This window comes from Lithobates pipiens, unplaced genomic scaffold (assembly GCF_037356315.1).
Source record: "Lithobates pipiens isolate NorthernLeopardFrog02 unplaced genomic scaffold, aLitPip1_a1.2 Scaffold_23, whole genome shotgun sequence".
Taxonomy (NCBI): domain Eukaryota; kingdom Metazoa; phylum Chordata; class Amphibia; order Anura; family Ranidae; genus Lithobates; species Lithobates pipiens.
In genome coordinates this window covers 111,425,805-111,444,842 of record NW_027507785.1, presented here as the reverse complement: position 1 = coordinate 111,444,842, position 19,038 = coordinate 111,425,805, and the positions used below count along the sequence as shown (strand labels likewise).

The window sequence follows — 19,038 nt, the reverse complement described above, 5'->3', positions numbered from 1 at the left end:
TCTCTTGAAGGTATGAACCTGGCAGCCTGCATTAGTTAGATAGGGCTGGACTCTGTTTTATGTACAGTGTGTTGTTTAACTGTGTTGCTGAATCTTCAGTAAAGCTGTTTTAAGCCTGGATTGAAGTTACTCTAAAAGGGTGTATGATGGTTTCAGGGCCTGTAAAACACATATGGGGTACAGAAGCAAGGTCACTATAAAGGGTTAACTCTGCAGAAAGTGTGGAAGAAGTAATAAGTTGCCACTGGTAGCCAAGGATTGGTGGGTGGAAGGTGTACAGCAGCGTAGTACCTGGCATGGTGGACGGTCCACCGGCAGCAAGTGGGTCGGTGATCTGGCTTCCTCCCCAGTAGTCAGTTCCCTGAAAGTATCAGGGCCTAAACCGCATTATAGAGACCCACGGTGGACAGGTGAAGAGGGTATGGGCTCAGCAGCTCCCTCCTAAATGCAATATACAGTACAATGAGGAAGGTGTGTAGTATTATGGGAAAGCTTGTTTATAGAGGAACTCTGTACATTTAACTACTGCATGCAGTGTACAGCTCATCTCTAAGTTGAGGTACCAGCATAATGTTGATGTCACATGAGAGCAGCCCTGGTTGGTCCCAGGCATTGATGAAAGTACACACATGCAAAAGGTACCCCCATGCTCAGGTTCGCCCACAGCCTGGCACCCATTGCCATTCTGCATACAGAGCCTTTAGGATAAGGGCCAGAATAAGAAAACAGTGGAGTATATCTTGCTCAGGTGCTGTAGTTTGAGGATGGCTTCTTTTAAATCAGAGAAGTCTAGTAGAGCTTCTTATTGAAGTATTATGCATTGATGTTTCTATAGTAAATACTAGGATAGTATTGTTAAAGAATCTTATGAAAATGTTGATTTACTTGCTCCTAAGTATGCTAGATTGATATACATAATGAGTTATGTCTTTTACTCGAACAGGCAGATAATTCACTGAAATACAGTGAAAATGTTCAACTCCAAGAGAAGGATGGGGTAAGCAAACAGCAGGAGTACATATTCGGTGACTTTACTGAGAGACTTTGGGCCTACCTCACCATACAGCAACTGCTGGAGAAACGGTATGTCTGTATGTAATATTGCTTGTACCCTAAAAAGAACATGTTCTGACTTAAATTATTTAAATATTTTCTCTATCAAGGAGTTCCAAAAAAATTTGCAAACCTATGTCAGAAGACTTAGGAAAACAGTTAAATGGTATATTTTATGGTATGCCCTACGTTCCACAAATTTGTTACTGAATGCCTACTTTGATTGTCAAAGAAGGCTAAGCACTAAAACTGGCCAAACACTTATAGAAATTTGGCCAATTCAGCAGGGACTGGTCAAATTTCCCACAGTGTGTGTCAGTTCTCACTTGACAGAATCTGATCGTTTGATCAACTTCTGTCGAAGGGACATGGACACTTTTTTCGATCAGTGGCTGTAGCCACTGAACAGTGTATTCTGATAACTGTAGGTGGGTACAACTGTAAGTACAATGTCTTGACAGGGGATCTCTCCATCCAAAAAGTGTACAAGTACACGGTGTGCTGCTTATTTTAATAAAGTGATTTTATTTGATACTTACCTCAGCGCCCTGCTGTTCATTTTCTTCTGCATTGAAGCGATTTCTCCATCCACCTCATTTGGCTAACAATGTATGGCCAATGGTATAAATGGCTAGTGGATCTCATTATGACAGACAGAAATAAACTTACCACAACAAGCACACGTATGCCTCTTGAGCTCTCAAAGTGTAAACCCCATACACACTCAGATTTTCTGCTGATTTTTGTCTTCAGATTAACTAAAACCATGTAGTGTAAGGGCCTGCCTGATTGCATACAAATTAAAACTCCTAAGGTTTGACCTCATATTACAGTATATGCTTTTTGTAAATCTGAAGGAAAAAAAATCAGCAGAAAATCTGATACTGTGTGGGGCTGTTTTTTAAAAAGATCTTTAACATTTTGCAAATTTTATTTTAAGCTTTGCCAATCTCTAGAAGAAAAAAAAAGTTCCTGTGAAGACTGTACAGGAGACCTGATTGCATTTCCTTATAAAACTTAATGGATAAGTTCACCTTTGCTGCAGAGGCTGTCTAATCCCCCTCCCCCATACAAGCCGTCTCGTTTTGCAGGGCTCCACCCACACGGCCGCGTCATTCATTCACACAGCTCTGTGTGTGAATGAACTACAGGCCCCAACATCCTTTGCGGCTTGTATTTCTCAATGAACTACCATGACGATGTGGAGCACCACAATATTTAATTGATTCTTCCTGTCAGATTGTATCTGCCTGTAGGGATGGTATGTACGGGCACACAAGATACACTGACAGATCTGAAGGAGACCTGCATGGCACCCATGATCATTGGTGCAATGCGTTACAGGCTCAAAAAAAAAGATGCACATTTTTGTACCTGCAAAAAAATCTGCATTTATTTTTTTCTAAAAAGTGAACTTATCCTTTAAAATGTTAAGTTTACCTTTGTAAAAAAAGAAAATATTAAATACACATCTTTTTGCAGGCAAAATAATGTGCATTTAATTTTTTTTTTTTACTAGGAGCCCTGCAAATCATTGCACCCATGATCAGCAGATCGTGGGTGCCATGCAGGGCTCTTGTAGACTTGTCAGTGTAAACTGTCTGCTTGTACCTCATATGGGCAGGCAGTTACACACTGAAGCATCAATGAACTACCTAGAGCGCTCAACAGCACCGTGGTAGTTCATTGAGAACTACAAACCTACAGCCGCAAAGTTCTTCCATTCACAGAACTCTGTGAATAAATGACATGGACAGATGAGTGGAGCACCGCAAGTCAGCATTTTTTTTTTTTATTGTGAAAGTTAGTGCAGGGAGAAGATCCCCCACTTGCTGTAACCGCAGGGGATGAGGGGGGAGGGGGATACGGAGGCTGCAGCAACAGTAACATGTTATATGTTACACTCTGAATACAGGTGTAACATGCAACATTAGAAAATGTGAACTTATCCTTTAAACATCAAAAGTATTTTATAAAATAATAAAAAGGTTGGTTTAGTTGAGATTCTAAAATCACGGTTTTTGCATAAAGAGTTTCTGCAGACCCATCGGAGAAAGAAAAACTTAAACAGCAGGCTTTGGATCTCTCTCTGAAGTTCAAGTTTGTGACTCCTTTAACATCTATGGTGGTTACAAAACCTGAAGAGAAGGAAAAGGAAGAAGAAACATTAGTTGCTGATAAATTTGTTGAAGGTAGGAACGTTCTACAAGTCCGTACTTTGCTATTGTCAATCAATTGTCGGCCCTCCTCTCTTTGGTCTAGTATGGACTTTTGAGATGGGCTCACCATGCATTTGTTGTGGAAGACAAAGGGCACAGTGCATTATTGTACTTAGAAGTGTAAGCACCAGTTAAATGTGACATTGCTATTAGGTGGGACAGGAAATCTCTTCAGCGGGATCATGAAGAACTGGCTCGCCTGACCAACAAGTAAAGAGTGGGGCTCACAGTAAAATCAAAAGAGAGAAAAAACAGCAGGCAACTTGTTCTGTAGCGTTTGACTAATAGGATGTAGAAGAGCTGAGTGTCAGGAAACGAATAAGAATAAATGGATTACCACACATCGGTTTACATTGCAAACGACCACTAGAAAGCAGTGTAAGCAATCTTGCTTCTGTGGAGGTGGAGAATATTTCTGTCTCCATGCAGCCCTTTGGGAAACAAAGGACACACTCACATGCCTTGGGTTGGTCTAAATTTTGTGACTATAAACTAGTAGATAATATGTGGTGAAGATAAGAAAAAATAAAATCAAATGGCAGAGATGCCCCAGAAAATGGTGATACTAGTTGACATTAAAAATATACATTTACTAAACGCCAAATAATGCATTTGGTGGCTGGCGGCCGCTTCTTTCAGACCTGCAGTGTGTACAAGTTCTGCAATAAAAACATAAATATTGCGGGTATGAAGATTAAGAATCTAAAAAGAAAAGATATATATACTGTAAATCAAAAACATCAAAAGGTTAAATAAATAGTGGTTAATAATAGTAAGGGTAATATTAAAAAGAAATCATATTAGAAAAACAACTGTATAAAATCTATAAATATATACAATTATAGGCATATTGAGATGAATGGTAAAGAGTAAAGATGATTGTCTACATACAGTATATACACTGATCAGCCATAAGAATATAAATACTGACAGGTAAAGTTAATATCATTGATTATCTTGTTACAATGGCATCCAAAAATGGGTGAGCCATATTAAGCAGCAAGTGAACATGTTATTCCTGATGATGATGTGTTGCAAGCATAAAAAATGGGAAAGCATAAGGATTTTAATGACTTTGAGAGGGCCAAATTGTAAAGTCTAGACAACTGGGTCAGAGCAGCTCTAAAACTGTAGCTCTTGTGGGATGTTTCCAGTTTGCAGTGGTCAGAACCAACTAAAAGTGTTTCATGGAAGAAAAACTGGCAGACTGGCCACATACTCATGGATGGACTAGGCTCACTGATGTACGTGGGGTGCAAAAGCTGGGCCGTGTAGTCCAATCCAGTAGAAGAGCTACTGTAGCTCAAATTGCTGAAAAAACGAAAGCTGTTTCCAATAGAAAGGTGTCAGAATACAAAGTGTATCGCAGTTTGTTGCATATGAGGCTGCATAGCCATCACGGTGCCCACGCTGATCTGTGTCCTTAGCCAAAAGCGCCTACAATGGGCATGGTTTAAGGAACATAACAATGAATTTGTGGTGTTGACTTGGCCTCCAGATTCTCCAGATCCTAATCCAATTGAGTATCTGGGGGATGCGCTGGAAAAACAAGTCTGATCCGTAGAGCCCCAACTCGCACCTTACAGGATTTAGAGGGTGGTTTGGTGCCAAATACCATAGCATGCCTTCAGAGGTCTAGTGGAATCCATGACTCGATTGATCCTGATTGGTCTCAAATGTAATCTGGCAGGGTTGTGAAACGTGCGTTCTAGTGTGCTTGTGTGCAAAGACGTGCTTTCATGAGCTTCAAAATGCGTGTGCACAATGAAATGCGAGTTCTTTGTAAAGGATATTTGTTATGAGTGTTAAAGTAGATTATAATGGCCAATGATTGAACAAACACACACTGTGGGGCGAAAAGTATTTAGTCAACAACCAATTGTGCAGGATCTCCCACTTAAAAAGATGAGAGAGGCCTGTATTTCTCATCATAGGTATACCTCAACTATGAGAGACAAAATGTGGAAACAAATCCGGACAATCACATTGTCTGATTTTTTTTTTTTTTTTTTTTTTATAATTTATTTGCAAATTATGGTGGAAAACAAGTATTTGGTCACCTACAAACAAGCAAGATGTCTGGGTCTCATAGACCTGTATCTTCTTTATGAGACTCCTCTGTCCTCCACTCATTACCTGTATTAATGGCACCTGTTTGAACATGTTGTCAGTATAAAAGACACCTGTCCACAACCTCAAACAGTCACACTTCAAACTCCACTATGGTGAAGACCAAAGAGCTGTTGAAGGACACCAGAAACAAAATTGTAGACCTGCACCAGGCTGGGAAGACTGAATCTGCAATAGGCAAGCAGCTTGGTGTGAAGAAATCAACTGTGGGAGCAATAATTAGAAAATGACATACAAGACCACTGATAATCTCCCTCGATCTGGGGCTCCACGCAAGATCTCACCTCGTGGGGTCAAAATGATCACAAGAACGGGACCAACATAACAAAGGCTACCATCAGTAACACACTACGCCGCCAGGGGCTCAGATCCTGCAGTGCCAAACGTGTCCCCCTGCTTAAGCCAGTACATGTCCAAGCCCATCTGAGGTTTGCTAGAGAGCATTTGGATAATCCAGAAGAGGATTGGGAGAATGTCATATGGTCAGATGAAACCAAAGTAGAACTGTTTGGTAGAAACACAACTCGTCATGTTTGGAGGAGAGAGAATGCTGAGTTGCAACCAAAGAACACCATACCTACTGTGAAGCATGGGGGTGGCAACATCATGCTTTGGGGCTGTTTCTCTGCCAAGGGAACAGGACGACTGATCCGTGTACATGCAAGAATGAATGGGGCCATGTATCATGAGATTTTGAGTGCAAACCTCCTCCCATCAGTAAGGGCATTGAAGATGAAACGTGGCTAGGTCTTTCAGCATGACAATGATCCCAAACACACCGCCCGGGCAACGAAGGAGTGGCTTCGTAAGAAGCATTTCAAGATCCTGGAGTGGGCTATCCAGTCTCCAGATCTCAACCCCATAGAAAACCTTTGGAGGAAGTTGAAAGTCAGCGTTGCCCAGCGACAGCCCCAAAACATCACTGCTCTAGAGGACATCTGCATGGAGGAATGGGCCAACATACCAGCAACAGCGTGTGACAACCTTGTGAAGACTTACAGAAAGCTTTTGACCTCTGACATTTCCAACAAAGAATATATAACAAAGTATTGAGATGAATTTTTGATATTGACCAAATACTTACTTATTTTCCACCATAATTTGCAAATACATTCTTTCAAAAATCAGACAATGTGATTGTCTAGATTTGTTTTCACATTTTGTCTCTCATAGTTGAGGTATACCTATGATGACAAATACAGGCCTCTCTCATCTTTTTAAGTGGGAGAACTTGCACAATTGGTGGCTGACTAAATACTTTTTTGCCCTACTGTGTGTGTATATATGTATATGTATATAGTGTATATGTATGTATATATATATATATATATATATATATATATATATATATATATATCCCCCCTCTTTTCCTGCGGCCTGCCAGGTTGTGTGCTCCGATAAAGGTCTGGTATGGATTTTTGGGGGGACCCCCACGCCATTTTCTTTTTACATTTTGGCACGGGGTTCCACTTAAAATCCATACCAGACCTAAAGGATCTGGTATGGATTTTGAGGGGGACTCCCACGCCATTTTTTGTATTTTGTTGCGGGGTTCCCCTTAATATCCATACCAGACATGAAGGGCCTGGCATGAAATTTGGTGGGACAATTGATTATAGCCACGAGTACTTTTAAATGACTTCTTTTCCTTTAGAAATGTAATTTTGCTCTTGGACTGTTCTAAATACGTGAAAAATGTGCCACTTTACAGGCATACTATAGACACCCCCAGCTACAAAATTTAAAGGAATATTTAACTTTTATTATTTCACTTTAAGCATTATTAAAATCACTGCTCCCGAAAAAACGTCCGTTTTTAAAACTTTTTTTTTTTTTTGCATTGATACATATCCCATGGGGCAGGACCCAGATCCCCAAACACTTTTTAAGACAATAACTTGCATATAAGCCTTTAAAATTAGCACTTTCGATTTTTCATGTTTGTCTCCCATAGACTTTAACGGTGTTCGAACACATTTTTTGCCTGTTCGCATGTTCTGCTGCGAACGAACCGAACCGTTCGGCTTATCCCTACTCAAGGCACAGCCATTAATGTCTAAACTGCTGGCAAGAAAAGTGAGTACACTCCTAAGTGAAAATGTCCAAATTGGGCCCAATTAGCCATTTTCCCTCCCCGGTGTCATGTGACTCGTTAGTATTACATGGACTCAGGTTTGCATGGGGAGCAGGTGTGTTAAATTTGGTGTTATTGCTCCCACTCTCTCATACTGTTCACTAGAAGTTCAACATGGCACCTCATGGCAAAGAACTCTCTGAGGATCTGAAAAAAATTATTGTTGCTCTACATAAAGATGGTCTAGGCCAGTGATGGCGAACCTTGGCACCCCAGATGTTTTGGAACTACATTTTCCATGATGCTGAATTGCACTGCAGAGTGCATGAGCATCATGGGAAATGTAGTTCCAAAACATCTGGGGTGCCAAGGTTCGCCATCACTGGTCTAGGCTATAAGAAGATTGCCAAGATCCTAAAACTGAGCTGCAGCATGACCATGCAGCGGTTTAACAGGACAGGTCCCACTCAGAACAGGCCTCGACGTGGTTGACCAAAGAAGTTGAGTGCACGTGCTGAGTGTCATATCCAGAGGTTGTCTTTGAGAAATAGACGTATGAGTGCTGCCAGCATTGTTGCAGAGGTTGAAGGGGTGGGGAGGGGTCAGCCTGTTAGTGCTCAGACCATACGCCGCATGCTGCATCAAATTAGTCTGTGTGGCTGTCTTCCCAAAAGGAAGCCTCTTCTAAAGATGATGCACAAAAAAGCCCAGAAATGTTTGCTGAAGACAAGCAGACTAAGGACATGGATTACTGGGACCACGTCCTGTGGTCTGATGAGACCAAGATTATTTTATTTGGTTCAGATGGAGTCAAGCGTGTGTGACAGCAACCAGGTGAGGAGTACAAAAACAAATGTGTCTTGCCTACAGTCAAGCACGGTGGTGGGCATGTCATGATCTGGGCTGCATGAGTACTGCCGGCACGGGGGAGCTACAGTTGATTGAGGGAACCATGAATGATATACTGAAGCAGAGCATGATCCCTCCTTTCGGAGACTTGACCACAGGGCTGTAATTCCAACATAACAAGCCCAAAGACACCTCCAAGTTGGCCACTGCCTTGCTGAAGAAGCTGAGGTTAAAGGTGATGGACTGGCCAAGCATGTCTCCAAACCTAAACCCTATTGAGCTTCTGTGGAGAAGGTGGAGGAGCACAAGGTCTCTAACATCCAGCAGCTCCATGATGTCATCATGGAGGAGTGGAAGAGGATTGCAGTGGCAACCTGTGAAGCTCTGGTGAACTCCATGCCCAAGAAAGTTAAGGCAGTGCTGGAAAATAATGGTGGCCACACAAAATATTAACACTTTGGACCCAATTTGGACTTTCTACTTAGGGGCGCACTCACTTTTGTTGCCAGCGGTTTAGATATTAATGGCTGTTGAGTTATTTTGAGGAGGCAGCAATTTTCCACTGTTATACAAGCTGTACACTCACTACTTTACATTGTAGCAAAATGTCATTTCTTTGGTGTTGTCACATGAAAAGATATAATAGAATCTTTACAAAAATGTGAGGGGTGTACTTTTGTGAGATACTGTAATATTTTTGCCTTCTTCATTTTGAGTTGACACTGTTACAGATTAAAAAATGATTTGTAGAAAAACCCTTTAATTTGTTTTTCTTTCTTTTTTTTGTTTGTGACATTTTCTCTATCTTTCCATCTGTGTTCATTCACAAGGAGAATGTAAGTATTTCATGTCTTTTAAATTTTACTTCACAATAGTCAGTATTAATCTAGTTATTATCGTTAAAGAATGAAAAATTGAGAAAAAGAAAAGCATTCACAAATGAAAGCCCTGCCAGACCAAAGGAGAAGAGTCCAAATTTAATTTATTTTAACTAAAAAAAGAGCCAACATGTTTCTAGGGTAATAAAAAAATCCCTTCTTCAGGGCTTCAGTTAAAATAAGGCTTCATGCACACGAGACTCTGTTAAACACGTGTTCAGAGGCAGTTGGACTCTTTTTTTCAACTGCCCCTGAACTCATTCAATGTTATCCTATGTGCCCATGTACACAGTCTCGTTTTTTGCCGTTTTTAGGCAGTTGCGTTTAACCTCATTTTTCCAGAAGCAAAAAAATGGGTTCAGACGCAAAAGTTTCCACGTTTCAGATGCAAAATTCCGCTACCACGTTTTGCCACATTTTCGTTTATAAGCGTTTTTAAAGATGACCTATTTTTTTTTACATTAAAAATCTCAAAAATGATTGCAAATGATGAAAAAAACATTAAAAAAATATTTTAAGCAATTGCAAGTGGACAATCCACAACTTGTGGCAAGTGACGTGGCAAGTGGACAATCCACAACTTGTGGCAAGTGACATGGCAGGTGGCAAGTGACGTGGCAAGTGGACAATCCACAACTTGTGACGAGTGACGTGGCAGGTGGCAAGTGACGTGGCAAGTGGACAATCCACAACTTGTGGCAAGTGACATGGCAGGTGAAGTGGCAAGAGGACAATCTGCAACTTGTGGTAGGTGACGTGGCAAGTGACCTGGCAGGTGACGTGGCAAGTGCACAATCCACAACTCGTGGCATGGCAAGTGACGTGGCAAGTGGACAATCCACAAATTGTGGCAGGTGATGTGGCAAGTGGACAATCCACAACTTGTGGCAGGTGATGTGGCAAGTGGACAATCCACAAGTAGTGGCAAGTGGACAATCCACAACTTGTGGCAGGTGACGTGGCAAGTGGACAATCCACAACTTGTGGCAGGTGACGTGGCAAGTGAACAAGCCACAACTTGTGGCAAGTGGACAAGCCACAACTTGTGGCAGGTGACCTGGCAAGTGGACAAGCCACAACTTGTGGCAGGTAACGTGGCAAGTGGACAATCCACAACTTGTGGCAGGTAACGTGGCAAGTGGACAAGCCACAACTTGTGGCAGGTGACGTGGCAAGTGGACAAGCCACAACTTGTGGCAGGTGACATGCAAGTGGACAATCCACAACTTGTGGCAGGTGACGTGGCAGGTGAAGTGGCAAGTGACATAGCAAGTGGACAATCCACAACTTGTGGCAGGTGACGTGGCAAGTGGACAATCCACAACTCGTGGCAGGTGACGTGGCAAGTGGACAATCCACAACTTGTGGCAGGTGACATGGCAGATGACATGGCAAGTGAGGTGGCAAGGGGACAATCCACAACTCGTGGCATGGCAAGTGACGTGGCAAGTGGACAATCCACAACTTGTGGCAGGTGATGTGGCAAGTGGACAATCCACAACTTGTGGCAGGTGATGTGGCATGTGACGTGGCAAGTGGACAATCCACAACTTGTGGCAGGTGATGTGGCAAGTGATGTGACAAGTGGACAATCCACAACTTGTGGCACGTGGACAAGCCACAACTTGTGGCAGGTGACGTGGCAAGTGGACAAGCCACAACTTGTGGCAAGTGGACAAGCCACAACTTGTGGCAGGTGACGTGGCAAGTGGGCAATCCACAACTTGCCATGTCACTTGCCACAAGTTGTGGATTGCCACTTGCCACGTCACTTGCCACATCACCTGCCACAAGTTGTGGATTGTCCACTTGCCACGTCACCTGCCACAAGTTGTGGATTGTCCACTTGCCATGCCACCTGCCACGAGTTGTGGATTGTCCCCTTGCCACCTCACTTGCCATGTCACTTGCCATGTCACCTACCATGTCACCTGCCACGTGTTGTGGATTGTCCACTTGCCACTTCACCTGCCACGTGACTTGCCACAAGTTGTGGCTTGTCCACTTGCCACGTCACCTGCCACAAGTTGTGGATTGTCCACTTGCCACGTCACCTGCCACAAGTTGTAATTGTCCACTTGCCATGTCACTTGCCACTTCACCTGCCATGTCACTTGCCACAAGTTGTGAAGTGGCAAGTGACGTGGCAAGTGGACAATCCACAACTTGTGGCAGGTGACTTGGCAAGTGGACAATCCACAACTCATGGCAGGTGACGTGGCAAGTGGACAATCCACAACTTGTGGCAGGTGACATGGCAGGTGACATGGCAAGTGGACAATCCACAACTTGTGGCAAGTGGACAATCCACAACTTGTGGCAGGTGATGTGGCAGGTGACGTGGCAAGTGGACAATCCACAACTTGTGCCAGGGGACGTAGCAAGTGGACAATCCACAACTTGTGGCAGGTGACGTGGCAATTGATGTGGCAAGTGGACAATCCAAAACTTTTGGCAGGTGACGTGGCAAGTGATGTGGCAAGTGGACAATCCACAACTTGTGGCAAGTGGCATGGCAGGTGACGTGGCAAGTGGACAATCCACAACTTGTGGCAGGTGACGTGGCAAGTGGACAATCCACAACTTGTGGTAGGTGACGTGGCAATTGATGTGGCAAGTGGACAATCCACAACTTGTGGCAGGTGACGTGGCAAGTGATGTGGCAAGTGGACAATCCACAACTTGTGGCAAGTGGCGTGGCAGGTGACGTGGCAAGTGGACAATCCACAACTTGTGGCAGGTGACGCGGCAAGTGGACAATCCACAACTTGTGGTAGGTGACGTGGCAAGTGGACAATCCACAACTTGTGGCAAGTGACCTGGCAGGTGACGTGGCAAGTGGACAATCTACAACTTGTGGCAGGTGACATGGCAAGTGAACAATCCATAACTTGTGGCAGGTGACGTGCCAAGTGGACAATCCACAACTTGTGGCAAGTGGACAATCCACAACTTGTGGCAGGTGATGTGGCAGGTGACGTGGCAAGTGGAAATCCATCCACAACTTGTGGCAGGGGACGTAGCAAGTGGACAATCCACAACTTGTGGCAGGTGACGTGGCAATTGATGTGGCAAGTGGACAATCCACAACTTGTGGCAGGTGACGTGGCAAGTGGACAATCCACAACTTGTGGCAAGTGGCGTGGCAGGTGACGTGGCAAGTGGACAATCCACAACTTGCGGCAGGTGACGCGGCAAGTGGACAATCCACAACTTGTGGTAGGTGACGTGGCAAGTGGACAATCCACAACTTGTGGCAAGTGACCTGGCAGGTGACGTGGCAAGTGGACAGCCTACAACTTGTGGCAGGTGACATGGCAAGTGACGTGGCAAGTGAACAATCCATAATTTGTGGCAGGTGACGTGCCAAGTGGACAATCCACAACTTGTGGCAGGTGACGTGGCAAGTGACTTGGCAGGTGACGTGGCAAGTGGACAATCCACAACTTCTGGCAAGTGACATGGCAAGTGGACAATCCACAACTTGTGGCAGGTGACGTGGCAAGTCACGTGGCAAGTGGACAATCCACAACTTGTAGCAAGTCATGTGGCAAGTGGACAATCCACAACTTGTGGCAGGTGACTTGGCAGGTGATGTGGCAAGTCACGTGGCAAGTGGACAATCCACAACTTGTGGCAGCTGCCGTGGCAAGTGACACGCTAAATACAAGTACACTGCTGCATCTGCGTCTCGTGTGCATGAAGCCTAAGAACTTTGAATGGACTCAAAATAGAACCCTTTTATCTTGGTTGCGCATACAGGTACCGCTGAACACTAACTCTCCTGATCCGGCAATTAGATTCCCTGCACAGATTCACACAGGAAAGCTCTATTTTGAGTCCATTCAATGTGCTTTTTTTAACTGAAGCCCTGATGATGACAGAGGTTTTTCTGACCACTAAAACATGTTTCCTGTTTTTACATACAAACTAATGCCCCGTACACACGAGAGGACTTATGTCCGACAGACTTCCAAAGGAGTTCCGCCGGAGTTCCGACGGAGTTCCGACGGAGTTCTGACAGACTTTTCGGCCGAACGGACTTGGCCACACACGATCACACTAAACTCCGACGGATTCGAACGTGATGACGTACGACCCGACTCGAATAAGGAAGTTCATAGCCAGTAGCCAATAGCTGCCCTAGCGTCGGTTTTAGTCCGTCGGAGTAGCATACACACGAGCGGAGTTTTCGAAGGGGACCGGGTCCGGCGGAGTTCCTTCGGGAAAATTTGAAGCATGCTTCATTTCTAAAGTCCGTCAGACTTTGGCGAATCAAAAGTCCGTTGCAGCCCACACACGATCGGATAGTCTGACGGACTCGGTCCTTCGGACTTTGGATGTTGAAAAGTCCGCTCGTGTGTACGGGGCATAATAGATATGGACTTTTCATCCTTTAGTCTGCAGGTGTACCCATTTGAGGGTAGGCTTGTCTGTTGCGAGCAGCCTAACCTGAGTCAGTGAGCTCTTTGAATGGTTTTTGTCCTCACTACTTTGCATGAACTCAAATCAAAGTCCTAGCCTCATGGATGCTTTTTTCTTCACTGAAATAAATATTCATTCATCATTAACAAATGAAGTAAAATGAAAATTTACCAAAATGTCACCTAAAATGGGTATAAATCTAAATTATGTGGGTTGTCCTGACAAAACTTTATGCAACAGTAGAGGCTTTCTTCACAGCAATACAGGGTGCACTATAAACAAGGCTGGGGTTTATATTAACAAGAGGGGGGGGGGGGGGGGCGTGCAGATAGCAAAGAGGCAGAAAGCTGATTGAAAGACTGGCTGGGTATTTTTCTTGGACATCAAAATTTTGACAAAATTTGCCCGTAAGTGGCCAAATCGGGATACTGGCATCTCTTCATTATCCACTTGACCTCCAGAAGATTTTACCCCCTTCGTGACCAGAGCATCTTTTGCTATTCAGCTCTGCACTACCTTAACTGGCAATTGCATGGTCATTTTCTTCACACAAATAGATGTTTCTTTTGGCAGTATTTGATCACCACTGGATTTTTTATTTTTGTGATTATGTATAAAAAAAAAGATATAATAAAAAAAATTATATATATATTTTTATTTAATTTTTTTGCTATAAAACATGTCCAATACAATTTTTTGTTAAAAAAAATAAATAAATCCCAATAAGTGTATATTTAGTTTGCGTGAAAGTTATAGCGTCTGGTATAGATACTGGAATTTTTTTTGTTACGCTAGTAATGGCAGAAATCAATGACTTAAAGTGGGAGTGTGATAATATGGCAAGCAATCTGACACTAGCTGACGCTGGCTGCCACTGACATCAATAGTGACACTAATACAGTGATCAGTGCTAATACTATACACTGTCACTGTACTAATGACACTGGCTGGGAAGGGATTAACATCGAGGGGCGATCAAGGGGTTAAATATGTGACTAAATGTGTAATATGTGTGTTATATGGTGCTTTTACTAGACGATCTTGCTGTTTTTTGCTCTGCTCTTTTCAGGGAATAAAAAAACGCAAGATCGACTGTCACTATAAGGAGCTCTGTGTTTACAACACAGAGCTCCCTTTCCCTGAATGACAGAGCCAATAAGTGGGAGCTGGCTGTCATTGGCTGGCACCTGCTGATTGGCTTGTGCTGTGACTAATAACAGCACAGCCGTATCTGTGTGTGCACCTGTGCGCACCCCCTACCTGGAAGTGCTGGATCACGTGTCAGACACGTGATCCAGTGCAGAGAGGCCGCACCACCACCACACAGGCAGTCGGCAACCGGTTATGATAACTCAAAGTAATAGGGTTAAGGTATTAACAAAGATGTGTGGGGTAGAGTCATTAGCATTGATAGTAATGTGGTTCTCGAAATGTAACCACTTGCCACCTGCCATATAGTAAAATGGCGGTGGCAAAGTGGTTTAGTTATCCTGATCAGATGTAATATGGCATGATCAGGATAAAAGAGACTGCGCGCGCCCTGCGGGGGGCATGCAGCACAGCGACCGAAGGGGCTGTGTGTCAGTCTGACACACCGCAACTCTGATCGTGGTATGAAGCCTCTGACAGAGCGGCTCTCCCTGTCGGGGGGGGGGTCTGTGCTGATAATAGCACATTGATTATCAGCACAGCCCCATCAAACGGTGCCCATCAGCTGCCAAACAATGCCCATCACCTGCCAGCCTGTCCCCCGCTATAAAGCCTGTCAGTGCCCATGAAAGTACAGATCAGTGTCCACAACAGTGCCCAAAAAAGTGCAAATCAGTACACCATCAGTGAGGCTTGTCAGTGCCCCATCAAAGTGCCAATTAGTGCCACTCAGTAAAGCTTATCACTAGCTCCTCATCAGTGCTGCCTATCCAGTGCCGCCTATCAGTGCCCATCAGTTTTTTTTTTTCAAAATTGACACACTTTTTTTGCATTAAAAACCGCAGAGGTGATCAAATACCACCAAAAGAGAGCTCTATTTGTGGGAAGAAAATTATAAAAATTTTGTATGGGTACAATGTTGCATGACCGCGCAATTGTCATTAAAATTGCAACAGCGCTGAAAGCTAAAAATTGTCCTGGACAGGAAGGGGGGAAAGTGCCTGGTATTGAAGTGGTTAAAGGGCCAGTGTCAATGGACTTATGTTCACTTGAGAGCTGCTTCTTACTAATACAAAAGCAGCGTGAAGCAGGTCACAAGGAGGACAACTGCAGGTCAAATGCACCGGACAATGAATTCTGAATGGTCTCAGAAGCATCTCAATCTGACTTCAAAAGCAAGCAAATCAATATAGCTTATAAATCTACAGTGGTATTTTGGTGCCACAGAATTGATCACACCCAGAAAAACAATCTGAAAAACAGCCCTAAACCAATCCATTAACCTTAATCTCTTAAACAGAACTCCAAGCCAACAGCTAAATGCACATACGAAATACAAATAAGAGAGGCGTTTTATTTCCATCCATTCAGTCTGCTGCAGTTAATAATGCTTACAGGTCTTGTCCCTCCCCAAGTCTGAGTCGCTGAGAATATACCCGGGTCTGCCAGTATAGCACAGAGACTGCCAGTCACACAAGCACAGTCCCTATCACACTGGTTCAGGTTCAGGTGGATGACTTTTTAGTATTTATTGCTGAAGAACTTTAACATGAGAGAGGTCTAGGGTTACAAGATACTCCGTAGTGATAAAGGAGGACATATCCCTCTCCAGTCTTCCAACAGCAGCTTTCTGGATGTAACAGGAAATGGCCAGCATTTCAAGGACCCTAAGACCCCTTTCACACTGGGGTGCTTTGCAGGCGCTACATCGCTAAAAATAGTGCCTGCAAAGAGTCGCTTCTCACATTCCAGTGTGAAAGCCTGAGGGATTTCATACTGGAGCGGTGCACTGGCAGGGCGGTAAAAAAAAGACCTGCTAGCCGCATCTTTAGATCGGTGAAGGAGCGGTGTGTTCCCATTGCATCGCTTTGTGGTGGTTTTAACCCTTTCTTGGCTACTACCGGGGGGGAAAACCGCCCCACTACTGGCGGAATGCCACCGCTAAAACGGCGCAAAAAATTGCAACATTTTACCGCCAGCGCCCACACCGACCCAGTTTGAAAGGGACCTAACTCAGCAGTCCATATAGGACTTCCATCAGCAGACTTCTCAAGTCTCCCGTGACTTGCTGGAGTCTTCCACCTACCTGACACATACACTAACCTACCTACCTGACACATACATTGACCCAACTACCTGACACCTACACTGACCTACCTGACCATTACACATACACTGACCCACCTAACTGACAAAAACACACTGACCCACCTACCTGACACGCTACTCGCCCCCCCCCCCCCCCCCCCACACACACACACACAGCTCAATGTAGATAGGGAGGATCCATCCATCCTCCTCCTCACCTCTGCTTCATCGACAATCACATCCGGGCTTTCCTCAGTGCTGGGCGGGCAGTATTGCTATGGTGTCCATGTCCCCACTGGCTGGGAGGTCAGCTAACAGATGCTACACCTCTTGATGCTCCAATCTCCACCGAGCCCTGCCCCTCCGCTGCACACACACACAAACAGCGCCTCGCCAGAGGGACAGGCTGGAACAAAGGAGTCCCAGAGCGATTTTACTTTGTGATGAGAGGGAACAGCGGGGCGCTCAGCGGGACACATTGGGGGATTGGAGGCATGCAGATGTGTTCCCGGGATAGGGGAGAACTCAATCTTGCCTTGAGATTCACAGGGACAGAGGCTGCGGCTGCGCCCTATGGGGGGGGTAGTGCACCCTAGGCGGCTGTCTACTCTGCCTAGTGGTAGCACCGGCCCTGACTGCAGGCTCCCGGACACCTGCGAGCGCCAGACAATCTCCCGGATGAGCCTGTCACTCAGGGGGCAGCTGCTAGGAGCTTTGGAACTTTTTTTTTTGTTTCCTCGGCAGGGGCTGTGCTGTGAACAGGAGGCAGGGTTTGCTGAGGAAATATCTAGCAGTGGAGGGCTGAAGGAGCAAGTGGCTACAGGTATATCATACAGAAGATGGAGTGTAACCCTCCCCCTCTCCAACCCACCACATTTGACTGATCAACACAGTACCTGAAGCCTGAGGACATAGAAGAAGGCAGGGGCGTTGCTAGGGGTGGCTATTGGGGCTAGCCCCGAATCAGGGGCCCATAGACCTGAAATCGCTTTCCGCAGGGTCCCTGCCTAACCAGCGAGTTGCAGGCAGGCTGGCTGCATGAGAGGCAGAGGAGAGAAGCGAACAGGCAGATGAGCAGAGATGACCTCTCTCTCTGCCCGCTCCACAAATGCACTCTTTACAGCCGGGCCTCTTCAATTTGGGAGCAAGGTGCAGCTGGGAGCCGAGAGAAGACATCATCTCTCACTGCCTGCCACACATCAGCACTCTTCTGCCCTCACAGCACGCTGGAGTAGAGGTCACATGCTTTCTGTTATCATGGAGCTCCATTTTGCAGCTAGACTCCCTTGCTTCAATGTCTGAGGTAGGGGGGAGGGAGCAAGATGACTGACATCTCTTACTGCCCACCCTGCATCACTGCTCTTTTGCTCTCACTAAATGGAGCAGTGCTGTCAGCCTGCCACCAATGCAGAGTCAATGCACATTTGGTGGCATTGTCTAGCATGGCAAGTGACAATCCACATCTGGTGGCCGGTGATGTGGCAAGTGACAATCTGCAAATGGGGCCAGGAGACGTGGCAAGTGACAATCTGAAAATGGTGGCAAGAGATGTGGCAAGTGACAATCTGTAAATGGTGCCAGAAGATGTGGCAAGTGACAATCTGCAAATGGTGGCAAGAGATGTGGTAAGTGACAATCTGTAAATGGTGGCAAAAGATGTGGCAAGTGACAATCTGCAAATGGTGGCAGGTGACGTGGCAAGTGACAATCTGAAAATGGTGGCAAGAGATGTGGCAGGGGACAATCTGCAAATGGTGCCAAGCGACATGTCAAGTGACAATCCACATATAGTGGCAGGTGACGGTGGCAAGTAACACGCTGCATCTGGTGACAGGTGACGGTGGCAAGTGACACGCTGCATCTGGTGGCTGGAGATGTGGCAAGTGACAGGCCCAGGGCTCCCACTGATTCTGCAGTATGGTGAGTTGAACCACTTCATAATATATTACAATGTAACAATAGAAATAATGCACTTCAATCACAGTGACACCATATCAACTATGGTGCCATGATGATTGAAGCACCAACACCAGCCATCGCCTGTGAAAAATTGCTTACCACCAGTGATTAACTGTTTACTGTCCTCCACTAATCCTGACCAGATCACTGTTTGTAAGTTTTTTTGGGGTTTTTTTTTTTTCAAAATGAAATGTGCTTCTGCCTTGTCACTTGG

General features: G+C 44.9%; 1 protein-coding gene across 1 annotated transcript in view; it reads left to right on the top strand.

Moving 5' to 3' along the window:
• Positions 1-19,038, top strand: part of LOC143927810 (inter-alpha-trypsin inhibitor heavy chain H3-like) — a 208,280-nt gene that overhangs the window by 122,131 nt on the left and 67,111 nt on the right. Inside the window, exons 13-17 of the mRNA XM_077452192.1 lie at positions 944-1,083; positions 3,085-3,245; positions 4,355-4,363; positions 15,343-15,373; positions 15,552-15,573. Of these exons, the coding sequence (XP_077308318.1) occupies positions 944-1,083; positions 3,085-3,245; positions 4,355-4,363; positions 15,343-15,373; positions 15,552-15,573 (363 nt within the window). The remainder of the gene's footprint in view (positions 1-943; positions 1,084-3,084; positions 3,246-4,354; positions 4,364-15,342; positions 15,374-15,551; positions 15,574-19,038) is intronic.